The 13,540-nt window shown below is 42.2% G+C and overlaps 1 protein-coding gene across 3 annotated transcripts in view; it reads left to right on the top strand.

The window, feature by feature from the left end:
• The window catches only part of LOC113019428 (E3 SUMO-protein ligase PIAS1-like), a 56,773-nt gene that overhangs the window by 22,581 nt on the left and 20,652 nt on the right, over window positions 1–13,540 (top strand). For all 3 annotated transcript variants that reach the window (XM_026163153.1, XM_026163161.1, XM_026163170.1), the window contains one exon: window positions 5,376–5,871. In XM_026163153.1, the coding sequence (XP_026018938.1) occupies window positions 5,376–5,871 (496 nt within the window). The remainder of the gene's footprint in view (window positions 1–5,375; window positions 5,872–13,540) is intronic.

Below are 13,540 nucleotides of genomic sequence, written 5' to 3'. Positions count from 1 at the left end.
TGTAAGAGTCACAAAATTAGAGTTTCACCTGAAGAAAAAACACACAGACACACAGATTTTTTGATGTTACTCTTTGAGCTGTTCTCCTTCTGCTTGAAACTCCACTTGGTTTAGCTTTGCTTGTGTGAGAAGAACACAAGGCTCCTTCAGATTAGAGCCATAAGCTGATGCAGTAGATTTTTTTTTTTTTTTTAATTTAGTAGATTTGCAGGTAAAAAAGAAAAAAAAAACGTCTTATAAATCACTCGCAAATGCCGATCATCTGTTGTTGACCCAAAGAGATGGAGCCCGATGGAGGCCACCTGTCCTGGAAGAAGAGTGATTGACAGAGGGAAGAGAGTGAGGGCTGTGATCTGTTCATCTGTCGCTCCTCCAACACCTCCACAGCCAGTGTTTTCTCTCCTCTGTTTGTTCTCTTTCTCTCTGTCTCTCTCTCTTTCCCTCTCACTCTCTTTTGGGAGCTAGAGGAATGCTACACATCCGCAGTGTGTTGGAAGTTTGTGTGTGTGTGTCAGTTTATGTTAGGTGATGTTTGTTCTTGTCCGTATTTGCCTGTCTTTTGTGTGTGTTTGCGTTGAAGTGAGAGAGGGTGGAGGCGGGGCTTAGTGGCGGTAGGGGGCTTAGCATGTGGGTATGAAATAGTGGGAGGCCGGTGTCCTTTTTTTCCACCTCCCCCCTCCCCCCACTTGTCGTGCACATGCATATTTCATTGAAGTGGTCGTTTGTGTCGCCAGCAGGAGAGCTGCTGGATCGAACCAATAAACTGTGGGTCTCCCGATATCTGTCTGTCTCAGGATACTGAAAGAAATGATACTGGATTAAAATCCAAATGGTTGTTCCTGGATTTTTTTTGTGTGTTTTTTTTTTTTTGTTTTTTTTAAAGACATCTAGATTTTGAAAAATCCATCAAGAGACAGCTGCTGGCTGTGTGCTGCACCTGTGATTGAGCTTTCTGCTGTAGTAGCTGTCTGTCTTTGACTGATGTGTTTTTATAACTGCAGTGCACTTCAGACCAGAGGCATCAGAATTACATTCACATATGGTCGTCTGCCTTCTGTTTTCTGCCTTGACTCTGTGCAGCAACAAAGGACAGATCTATATTCTGACTGGTAAAATTTGTTTGCACGCCTTATTTACACGGTGGGGACTCACCTTTTATTTTGGGGGACAAAAAGAAAGTCCCCGTAACGTAAATCATCCGATTTAGGGTGCAGACCTGCTGTGTGGTTAGCGTTAGGCAAGCAGTGGTTAGAGTTAAGGGAAGAAAGAAACGAATGTAAATCAGTGCTCGCGAAACACAAATGAACGCGGATGTGCATGGTTATGCATATGTGGCAGCTGTACACAAGATGCAGTGTTTGGTCTGTAAACAGCAGCCTGTGCTCTGTCACTTTGGAGCCCAGGTTGTGTAAAATGGTTTCCTTTTCCTGCAGGCACTAAACAACCCCCATAAACTGGGTCATCGCAAAACACTAACTTTTAAGAACCTTGTGACAGTCAACTTCAATTCACTTGTAACAAAATTGATAATCAGTTTGTTGTTTCAGTAAATTCCTAATCAGGATTCGCTCAAAGTTCTAATTCAGTAGTTTTAAATCTAAATATTTGGTAACTTCTGGCACTACGTGAAATGCACTAACCAACCACTTCATTAAGTACACCTTCCTTGTACCAGAATCAACAAGGTGCTGGAAACAGAGATTTGGCTGCATATTGAGATGACAGCATCACACAGTTGCTGCAGATTTGCCAGCTTCCAAATGCTTCCATGTGACTCGCTGATTAGACATTGAGATTAAAGAGCAGTTGAGCAGGTATACCTAATAAAGTGGCTGGATATGTGTTTGTTTAAATTACAAACAACATTAAAAGACATACTGGTGCATTTTTTTAATATACTAACTGACATATTACAGGCCAAATACATTATCGAGTAGTATAAATATTGATGTAGTTGTTCATAGATATCCGGCATAGTGCTTATTCAAAAAGTTTCTGCACACCTGAAAGGGGGAAAAAAAGGCAAACCATATCCGATTTGTCATTAGTCTCTGCTCCACTTCTAGTTCTTTTGCTATTTTTAGATTTTTAGCTTCCTGGAAGTGCTGCTGCCCAGTTTCGTGGAAATCAAGTTCAATTTTTACTTTCGGAAAGAGGACAAAAGCAAAAAGCAAACCTGGCGAGCAGGGCAGATGGTGAGCAGCGATTGCATTGTTTTGGGCAACAAAACTGTGCCACCACTGAGATCATTTGCAGCAGATTCAATTCACTTTTATTCATATAGTGCCAGATGACAACAGCAGTCACCTCAAGTAGATGCTGTCCCTCAGACATCTATGGACGTTACAGCAGAACTGCAGCCTTGAATTCCTGACACTGAGGGACAAATTAACAAAGGATCTGAACTGATGTCTACCTTGAGGGCTTTGAGTTAGTGGGTCATAGGTTGAAGTCCAGCTCTCATTAGCTGCTGCTGCTTTTATACTAGAAAGGATTTGATTTAGACGAAGATTTTGCACAACACAACTCCCAGAAAATGTTTGTTTGGTTTCAAATAGTGTCATCCTGCTGTTTGAAGTAGAAATTAGATTTGCTGCCTTTTGCAGGCTCTGAAACCTTCGTGTGCAATAGTGGAAGAAGATTTACTGTAAACTGTCACACTTCAGGGGTTTCAGTTCCGTTCAAAACTCCCGTTAATATAGCGCGTCTGTTTTAATTACGCACTACAGTCCTGTGGTCGAATGAGAGCCAGAGGTTGCTTTCACACCTGGGCCACCCCGTGCTAAAAACGAAGTGAGATTAACATGTACATAATATTCAAGAGCAATCCGATTTCACTTCTTTCACCTTCAACATTCACGCCACGACTTTGGCAGCGTTCTGGTCAAGTCGGGAAGGATTGCACGGAGGAAGCGAAACAAAAATTTTCTAGGTACGGGGCAGTTCCCCTCCTGATGATTGCGAAATGCAATTAGCAGATTTTATTAATGGAATTTACTTTGTTGTTGAAACATGTCTCCGAATCCTCCTGATGGACTACTGTGGAGGAGATAAATTAGATTGTGTGGGTTAGGTGGAAGGACAGAAAATCTATTTCCGCAGTACAAATTGAGGTTTGTTGTTTGTTTTTCATATGTAAAAAGTCCCCTCTGTGGTTAGGTTTTAAAAGTAGCCTAAAGTGATCATGTATGACATTTTAAATGTCTATTAAATGTGGAACCATGGGGTAAGTTTGCATCGATATATATGCATCAGTATAAAAAGCTCATTTAAATCTTGTATATTGAAGTGTCAAAACCTTTGCAGACGCATGCAGATTCTGTACATAAAACTAAAAATGACTCTGTGTGCGTGTGTGTGTGGATTACTTTAATCAAAGCTGACAGACTGGGCACCAGCAGATCTGTGCGCTTTGTCATTTAAGGGGTGTGTGTTTGTGCATTTTTAGCTCCTCTGTCATTAAAGGAGATGAAGGGAGGAAGTTTATCCAAGGCACTCTTAGTGTACCCTGTAGGTGTGCGTGTCTTTAAGGATTGTGCTACGATTGTGCTATATGGTTTCCTCATGTATAATGGATGCTGCTTAATGAGCTGATGTTTCATTTAAACGTCTTCATCCGCCCACTCCTTATCTTTAGATTAAAGAGCACGCGCTCAGCTCTTTTGCCCCGATCATTGTTTGCTCTTAACAATCTGACAAAGTCTTGCTTTGTGTCTTCGAGTTTCGTGTGAAGGAGCCGAAGTCTCAAACACACAAAGACTGAAGTGACTGAGGTTCCTCCAAAGCTTACTGGTTGTCACATCGAGGAAGTTGTTGCTAGTTGCAGATACTTAAGATGGATTTATCTCAGGTTATGGATGTACTCGTTACACTTGCTGAGAGTTTAAGTTAAAGCCCGTGGATTTATAAGGCAGTGAGAATCTTATTCAGTATTTGTACAGTCGGTTTTGCTAGATGACGAACTGCTAGTGCTGCTGGCTCTGAAGCTAAACTGAATGGCACTTTTTCCCCCATGCTTTCCTGCACCTACTCCATCCCACTACCCCCTGGGAGGTACAGCCTCAGTCTCACATTGTGAGCTAGTAAAAGACTCCTTTGTTGGTTAATGCTTATATTTCTCTTTTATTAAAAAAAATGGACAGTACAGTGCACTGCTTCCCAGGGTGAGTGTTTTCTGCAGCGCTTGGACAGGTGCTGTTCTCATGCACAGGTTAGAAATTAAGCTGCTCTGACTTATTGTATGCACCTCAGTGCCAGGAGGGAAACTGTATGGTGTGTGTGTGTGTTCTTTCTAAACATCTGTGAGGCAAAGTGTTAGCTGTGCTAAGCTACAGTACATCAGCGTGCAGACTCAGCTCAAATTTGGATCTGTATTAAAAAAAATGTAAACACGTAGAAATATAAATCAGCCAGAAGTCTTCGTCCGCAGCAGCTTCCTCGTCCGCCTCTCTCCGTGGGCAGTCCCGAGCGATCCAAGGCAAAATGAGAGTAACACTGCTCTCATGTTAAAAACAGTCCCGGGCCTCTCATAAATCTGTAGCTCTGTCAGGTGCGTTGCATCGAGCGTGTAATTTACACACTCTGCTCCAAGTGGATACTTGTCTTTCGACCAAACCACCGTTCAACACAAGGAACTTTGCAGTGATTTTTTTTTTTGTTTGTTTTTTTTAATCTTTGAAACAAAATAGCTTTTATTTTCTGTTATACAATAGTATATGCGTTGATAAACCTTTCTTGAACCAAAAAGTCGGCCAGACTGTGGTCCTGTTTCTCAGCTGGAAGCGATCCCCCAACTCCAGCACCGGACACAGTAACAACTCTCCTGCTGTGGGAATGCGTCAGTGTTAAACTGGCAGAGGGTTTATTTAGATATCCTCTTCTCTGTGGAGATTTTTTTGTTTTGTTTTTAAGTTAAGTAATCATGAGACAACAAACTGTGATCTAGGCAATTCAATTTAAGGTTAGGCTTCTCCTTTATTTCCCAAGGGGTCGCCTCAGCGGATAGATCCAGATATTTGATTTGGCAGTTGCCTTTCCCGACAGAATCCATCCATTTATCCTGGCTTGGGTCGAGCACAAGGATTAGACCGGCTTGTAACCCTCTAAGGCTGGGTTTGTGTCTCCTCACAGCCTCAAACCGGGATCTTTTTTATGTAAGGCAACCGTGTTAGCGAGAGTCCAGTCAGTTAAGCTGAATTCAAAGGGTCGATGGAGCGTTTGACGCTAAATGCTGCACAGCAGCTCAGTTTTTGTTACTTTTTGTAAAGCCACAGGCAAAAAATGACAACATGCTTTAACTACTTACTTTAGATATTTGGTATTGAAACTTGAAAGTTGATTGCTCATCGTCTTTCTCACCCCTTCCTCCACCACAGCAAATGGTGATGAGCCTGCGGGTGTCGGAGCTCCAGGTGCTGCTGGGCTACGCCGGGCGCAACAAGCACGGACGCAAGCACGAGCTGCTGACCAAGGCGCTGCATCTGCTGAAAGCCGGCTGCAGCCCCGCCGTGCACATGAAGATCAAAGAGCTCTACCGAAGACGTTTCCCGGCCAAAATGGTCTCTCACTCAGAGCTGGCCTTGCCTGGGCCGCACCACCCGGCCACAGCTGGAGTGGTCGGGGGAGGGGGCGCGGCGCTGCCTGCTGGCCTGACGCAGCTGGCTTACGAGGGTCACGCCGGTCACGGTGGAGCCCCATCGCCCGCTGCGTTACTGCCGCTCTCGCTACTCGGTCCTGGGAAACACGAGCTGACCGGGCTGACGCACCACCTGGCCTCCTCAGCGACACTGCATCCGGTGCATCCAGATGTTAAGCTCCAGAGGCTGCCCTTCTACGACATGCTGGACGAACTCATCAAGCCCACGAGTCTAGGTGAGGACATGTGTACGTGTGGCTTTTGTGTGACACGTGACTGCAACATGAATCAAATAATACGTTTTGTGTTAATTTTCTATATGTTTTTATTTTTGTATCAGCTGACAATATGAAAGCAAACCTTTTAGAATCTACAGGAGCAGTTTATCTTTCTGGCCCTCCGCTTTACTGTTTTGGCCCAAACACTCAGGCATCTGTTTTCAACAAACAAAGCCATATAAATCCACTGTACACAGGCGGCTCAGCTCTAAATAACAGGCAAACCAAACTGGTAACTAGCTGGGGAGATGGTAAAGCATTCAGCAGCCCAGTGAACCAGTTACTACTCTCAGTAGCTGGTAGAGACCACAGAAAGCTTATGGAAGATGACCATAGCCACTATTTACGTCATTAGTTTATGGGGTCATGGGTTGAGCATTTTGGCTGAAATCCTCCTTTGTGGGTGGATCCAGCTGACAAATCAAATGTGGTATACAAATAAAGTTGTATTGTAAATCACGGTCAAAGCACGGCCATACAATAGTGAAAATCATACCCTGCTTTATTAAATTTACAAAGTGAGCTTGAATTAAGCTGCTGCTGAATTAAGACTTAAAAACCAGCGACTGACGATGAACTCATCAGGCTCCAGAGTTCATCCATGGTGTACAGCATGATTTAGCAGTGTTAATTTCATTGATCAATAGCTTTTAATCATAGGTTTCATGGACAACTTTCCTTTTTGTGACAAAAACAAGATAACAACTAGATAAAACTAAGCACGAAGATAAAAACATACGATGAAATGTATTGATGTCTTTGTCAACAAAGAAAAACAACTTCTCCTCCGGGGGGAAGTTGTTTGGAAAGGCAGGACCAGTTTAGAAATGATCCAATCACACTTGATGTCAAGGAAAATAAGACACTGTAAACCATGTGGAGCAAACAAAGACCACAGGTTTAATGCACTTCCTCACATACCTTTTTAGACCTGGAGGCCACACCCATCTTTGATATACAGTCCATAATCGAGACCACAAGTAAAGCACCTATTTGCTGAGAGGTTTGCCATGGAGTCTTAAATGTTGATGATACTATATAGTTGAAAACACTGTGACTGGTGACTAACACGAGATAAAAAAAGAAGAATAGATGCACACACATTCACTGGCCACCTGCCCAGTACAGGGTTGGAGCTCCTTTTGCCTTCAGAACTGCCTCAATGCATAGAATTACTGCCATGTGATCGGCTGGTGGGATATTTGAGTTTACAAGCATTTAAATGGGCATACCTGATGATAAAATATGTGTTGAATGTGTGCGGCTGTATAAATGTCAGTCCAGTTCTCTTTATTATTATTATATTGTCACATAGGCCACTCTGTTGGAATTTGTGTCAGGTGGCTCGAGCGACGCTGCCACATTATGAATTGCACTTTTATTCATTTTGTACATTTATATTTCTAACTGTAGCACTAATGTGGATATAAACAATCAACACCGCAGCGCTGTATGTCGGCCGCACCGTGTTTGCTCAGCCGAGCCGTCGCTCTGTTGCACTGCTGTGAAAACGGTCCTGCACACGGCGCGCTTCACACCGTCACATCTCGGGCTTCCTAACAAAACTCAGCTTGTTTGCCATGTGACGACACGCAGCTCTCGAGCGTTGAGGATCGTTAACGTGTAAGAGAGCTTCGAATCAAATCTTTTTGTTCTTAGTTTGCATAGCAGCTAATTCTGTGCACAGAGGCGATCACAGTGGTGGAATAAGTATGCAAGCTTGGAAATGAATCATTCTGAAGGATTATTTACAGATGTAGCGGACAGCAACATCCCCGTTCGGCTTCATCGGGCTGTGCTGGTGTGGCTTGATCACTTCTTTGTTGACACTGGCTGCGATAACAAACCCGCCAACTGTCAGAATTTGAATCAGATTTGGCTAAATTGTGATATGCGTTTGTGTGTCTGTGTGACATTATAAGATAATGGCTCTCTTAGATTAGTAAGTAAAGTACAAGTTCATTAGTCACTTATATAAAATAATATTTATTTCAACTGTGACAGAAAACAAAACGGCTTTTTTAAGCCCTTCAGGTTCAAATATCCAGAATGTTCTCCAACATTCATAATGCCCAGTGTTATGTGCCCTGTCGTCCCTTTAATTCTCTACATACCCAACTTTTAATCTCGCCTTTATCTCGCTTAGATTTGTCGTTGCATTACATCTACATCCAGCACCCAGTCTGCACTTAGCATAATAAGACTCTTTGGGCTCTGGGATATATTGCAAATATATGGAAATGTCTAGATTTTCCTACATTAGCATTTTAATGGAGTAGAAGACCATCTCGTGATTAATTTGCCTGCAGATGCATGCACAAACAGCGAGCCTACAGCTCTATCATCCCACTCTCCCTCTTCTTCCCTCTCGCTTCCTCACTCGATCCATTTCCTGCACACGCCTCATCCCTCTCCTCCCGCTCTGTGTCCCTCTCCGTCTTCTGTCGCCGCTGCCGTCCTCGGTCAAAATTTGCATGCAGAGTGATGAAATCGCACAGGCCTACACCTGTGCCACACACCCTCCCTCCATTCGACTCCGAATCGTACGTTCACATTGCTCTCGCGCACAGACTGCTTTCGAAAGAACACAAACATCTTTTCCAATAAATAATAAATGCTCAGTCCCTCATTGTTCTGGGGAAACTGAGAGAGCCAAAAGCCTGAGTGATAGGAGCAGAAACCCGGAGGAGGGTGTCTGGCATCGTTAGGTGAAGCTGAAGATTTGAATTTGCCTCCGAAAGTGAAACTAAGCTGCAGCTTTGAGGTGACGACCCTCTTTGTAATAATCGGAGGCAGAAAGGAAAGCAATCGATTCATTTTAATTGCCCTCTCACTGGAGGATCTCTGATTCTTACTGGGAGAATTTCTTTAATTTTTTTTCCCCCTCGTGCCTTGAGACAGCCTTTCCCTCTTCACTCACTGATCACACTCTTCCACATAATCTCCCTCCTCTCCGCTTGTGTACTCCTCTCTGATCTGCTGATTACTGCTCGCTCCCTCTCTCCCTCTCTCCTTCCTATTGTTGCTGCGTCTCCTCTCGCCTCGCCTCCCGTTCCCCTCTCATTTTTTCCCTCCCTTCCCCCACTTGTTTGCTTGCTTCTTCTGCTTTGCCAGATTTTTTTTTTTTTTTTTTGGCCATTTATGTGCTCAACCAGGATTCTGACAGTTTTTGTTTTTTTGTTTTTGTTTTTTACAAGAGCACATGTGCAGACAGACTTAAGACAGTAGAGTGAAAGGCAGGATTTTTACTCATTTGCTATGTACTTGTTTCTAAAGTTCGAATGAGTCTATTGTCATAGCCAGGGTTGAGGTTTTTAGGAAGTTCAGACACAGTTTATATATATATATTTTTTTACCTGTACATAATAACCACGAGTGAAACCAAGATTAAATTGCACAAAATTGCAATAATGCACTAAAAAATACAGAAAATGATGAGCTAGTTCTTATGGGGAAACCAAACAGGCAAATAGAAGAGTAAACGGGGAAGGAAAAGCAAAACAAATGTCTAAAAATGTCCTAACTGATGTGCTGGAAGCACCACAAATCATGTCCATGTACAAAAATAACTGATAAAAATATTGTCACTATTTATCAAAGTGCCTCGATAAATTTCCCCGATTATGTTTTTCTTCAAACTGCCTCCAGACCATGTAGCAGCTGTTTTTTTGTGTTAATATGCAGCAGACTGATTAAATAACTTGCAGATCTCGATTCTTTTTAAGCATTTCTTTAAAAAAAATTAATTTAAAAAATCGATGCTGCTCTTTCTCTGTCTCCATCTGCGACTGCTCCAACAAAGTCACCTCTTCCACTAGAATTAATTAAACTTGTTGGCTTCCTTTCATTTTTAACAACTTTTGGACGCTTTAAGGCAGCAATTTATTTTTGACTTTCCATGGGATGTGTGCTATTTTCAAATTTAAGTCTTAAGTTTTAGCAGGCAGTGGGGTTCATTTCGAATTCTTCTGGCTTTCTTTTGAAGTTGAACTGGATTTAAGGAATTACGCATTTGCAGCACTCATCTCATCCTATATGGAAGTATATAACACCATAAACGTCACGTTTCTGATGAAGCTTGATTTCAGAAACAGTTTGTATGCGTAGCGAGATGGAGACGGTGCTGCCTTACGCTCCATAACCAAATCTCTCTTTGCAAAATCAGTCCAAATGCTAAAAACTCTGCTGCAGTCGAATATGTATCCCTAATAAGATTAAAATATGACATCCGTGGTTCACGCATACGGGAGAGAGACTGGTGAGGAATATGGCAGCCGATCAGCTGCATAATTATGTTCGTCTCTACAGTATCCGAGGAACTGCGGTGCGTGTCGACGTCTTCTCCGATTTCCGGCCTTAACCTGATTTCTTTCAGTAACCGGGTTTCTTGTGCGCATGTAAATGTAGTTATTATCACGCTCTCGCCATCATCTCCCCTCCTTCGGCCTCACTCCTTATCGTTTCACCCGGAGCCCCCACCCTCCCTCCTGTGGAGCCTTGTGCTCTCTGCTGACTTTTGTCAGCGTGGAGAATAAAGGTTGGTTGGCCCACAGTGTAGGCCTGAGAGCCTACTGGTCAACACTGAGGCTTGCACCAGCATCTCCCATCTTACCCCACTGGTTGTGCTCCATCATTGACCGTGCTGCGCGGAGAACTATACATCACAGCTCATTATGGATATCATAGCACATGCATTATACATGATTTAATTACCATATCTTTGGGGGAAAAAAGGGATGCAAACCTATTCCGCATTTGATGAGGACTTTGTGCATAATGGTTTGTTACATGAGAAGATTGCAGTAGAGGAAAAGCATGTGGAAAAAAATATCTAATAAGGTTTTTTTCTTTTGGATGGCTTCCTTTAGAAATGAGTCAGCCCATGATTATATCTTTGCATACTGAATCCTGAAACCCCCTTTGGAAAACTTATTTTATTGTTAAGATTATTTTTTTATTATCTGTTAGGAGGTCGCTGTCATACTTACCTTCAGTACATTTCCTAAGGTCACGAGGGGAAGGGGGAAAAGAAGTCAACCTTCAGCATTGCACACAGTTCAGCAGGACTCCAGGTGCCAGGACATGAATCACGTCTGCATGGTGCCATCTGCCTGTCAATTAAAGTGGCAATAGACAACTCCCCAGAGCTCTCTCCTTCGAGTGAATGCCCGTCCAACATTCCCTCTTTTTCTCCTCCTCATCATCTTCTTTGCTTCCTCCAGCAACAGGACTTTTTTCATTTTTCTTATAACTCTACTGGCGGAGAGAGTTTCCCGAATCAACCATTTCAGCTACCTACGGAAAGCTACAAATTCTAAGGAAAATTAAATCACTGTTCTCTTCCTGGTTTGATTGTGCAATTGAGCCCCCATTTTCCGGCAAGATTTTTGTGCCCAGCGGCAGTCAGGGTTGCACAGTAAAGTGAAACTGATCATTATTCTGCAGCCACTGCATTGTACATTCAACATTTCCTGCAACCCATCACGCCTATCATCATACTGATGAGACCAATTTAAACCGTGGATAATGATGGATGATGAACTCTATACTTAAACAGTTACTTCTTTACCAAAAACGATTCAGCACATTTTGAAGGATGGAAGGGTCTAATACATGTTTACGCAGTTTATTCATCTGCGTGTACAATGCTGTGCAAAAGTCTTGAGTCACCCCTTTTGCTTCTAAGCAACCAGATGTAATTTTTTTAAGTGCTGTTGAGTAATAGCGCTTCAGGCTTTCTAGAGGTGTTTCTTTAGACATTGGCTGCTTCTTCACTCATTTTTACTTGGTATATCTCAGCATGGTGTACAGTATGTAAGTATGCCAAATTGTCAAATTACACAAGAAGTGAACTGAAAATCGGTGGCAGCCGGTCTTATGAAGTGATGAATCCATCAGCCTACCTGACCTCTTCTATGCAAGGAAGAGGTCTGGAGAGAGGTAGCCAACACAGCTGATTTAAATGGCTAAATTACCTCCTCAACATGTCTTGAAGTTCTCCAGAGGCCTGGTAATCATTTGATTCAGGAGTGTTCACTCAGGGTGATATCTAAAACCTGCATGACACCGGCCCTTGAGGCCTGGAGTTGGACACCCCTGGTCTATAGCCATCTGTAAAACATAGTGGAGGCTCTGTCCTGGTTTAGGGCTGTCTGTCAGATTTGAATCCACCATGCAGTACCATCTGGAAAGTGTTAGATTGGCAACTGCTTTTGCACAGTACTGTAGTTTCCTTGGTTTTATCTGACTCATCCTGTAAAATGCCTTATCCTCTAACTTTCTGTTAGATGCAAAGATCCACCTACAGTATTTATAGTGGAAATGGAAAAAACAGTTTCTTTGCTTTAAAGTTGTTTATCAGTATCTTCTTTAGTAACGGTAATGGCATTTAGATAACTAGCATTGCTCAGTATGTCATGTTTATGGTGATAGTTGATATTATGCAGCTTTGGAGGCTTTTTAAAAGCCACAAAATGATTGAATGAAGTGACTGCGCATGTTTACAGAGTTTTTAAACATTTCCTACATTCCAGTACCTACATTCATTTTTGTTCCTTCTTCTGTATTTAGATTATCATAATTTTCCTTTTTATATTGAGTCTCAGTTTGTCAGTAAATGGACTGTGATGTATATGAGAATGAATTTGTATAAAATAAGAGAAAGGCATTTTATATATTGGAGGTTTTGAAGCATATGGATAGGTATGTCATAGCAGCATTGCTGGTATTTCTAGACTTACTCGCAATGCTCCTAGACTTACTCCTCCAAACCTCTGGGACTGCAGTCATACCTTTTACCTTAGGTGGTAGCAACAATATTTGAGCAATCCCTGCAACAATCACCCAGTAATGCACAGCACATTGTTCACACAGTGCTTGTTTCTTTAGAAACTTCTATCGAAATGTTGAATTTCTGCTTTTTTGTGATAAGATTCTCCCAAAAATATTTCTGTGTTAGCCTGACACATTAAGTGTTTTTTCCTTTGTTTAGTGTGCTGTTAAGCAGTATTTAGCACTACATTGTGACTGTAGCCTTGAGACACTAATATTTTTCCAGTGCTAAAGTCCTTTTAGTCCTTTCCTTTTTTTTCCAATGCCATATGTGTTCCAAGTATATGGATCCATCTGCTTTGGCGACCCCTTGCGAATAAAGCAGTTTTATGAAATCCCAGTTTTAATTTTGATAAGAGCTGGTGGGAAGCCCCAAGGGAAGACAAGTACTCTATCACAGCGGCTGTTTGATGTGTGGTATTTTATAATTTAGTCACTAACCAAAAAATGAAAAGAAAACAGCTGGGTAGTGTACGTCATTAGAGACTCAAATGTCACAACGTTTATTTTCATCCACAGATGCATGAATTTTTCACCAAGATCTTGTGTTGTTGTAGTTCTGCGTAAAGCCTTCTCCCGCACGTCCCAAAGGTTCTGAGTGATGTTAAGTTTTGGACTCTATCCATGTGTGAAAATGATGTCATGCTTCCTGAACAACACTTTCGCAATTTGATCCTGATGAATCCTGGCATTGTCATCTTGAAACCTGTCTGTGCCATCAACATTTACTGATGGAAAGAACCTGGTCATTCAGTATATTCAGGTAGTCAGCTGACCTAATTTTTTGACACATAAC

The sequence above is a fragment of the Astatotilapia calliptera genome, chromosome 1, assembly GCF_900246225.1.
Source record: "Astatotilapia calliptera chromosome 1, fAstCal1.2, whole genome shotgun sequence".
Lineage (NCBI taxonomy): Eukaryota > Metazoa > Chordata > Actinopteri > Cichliformes > Cichlidae > Astatotilapia > Astatotilapia calliptera.
This window is presented reverse-complemented; position numbering and strand designations above follow the sequence as displayed.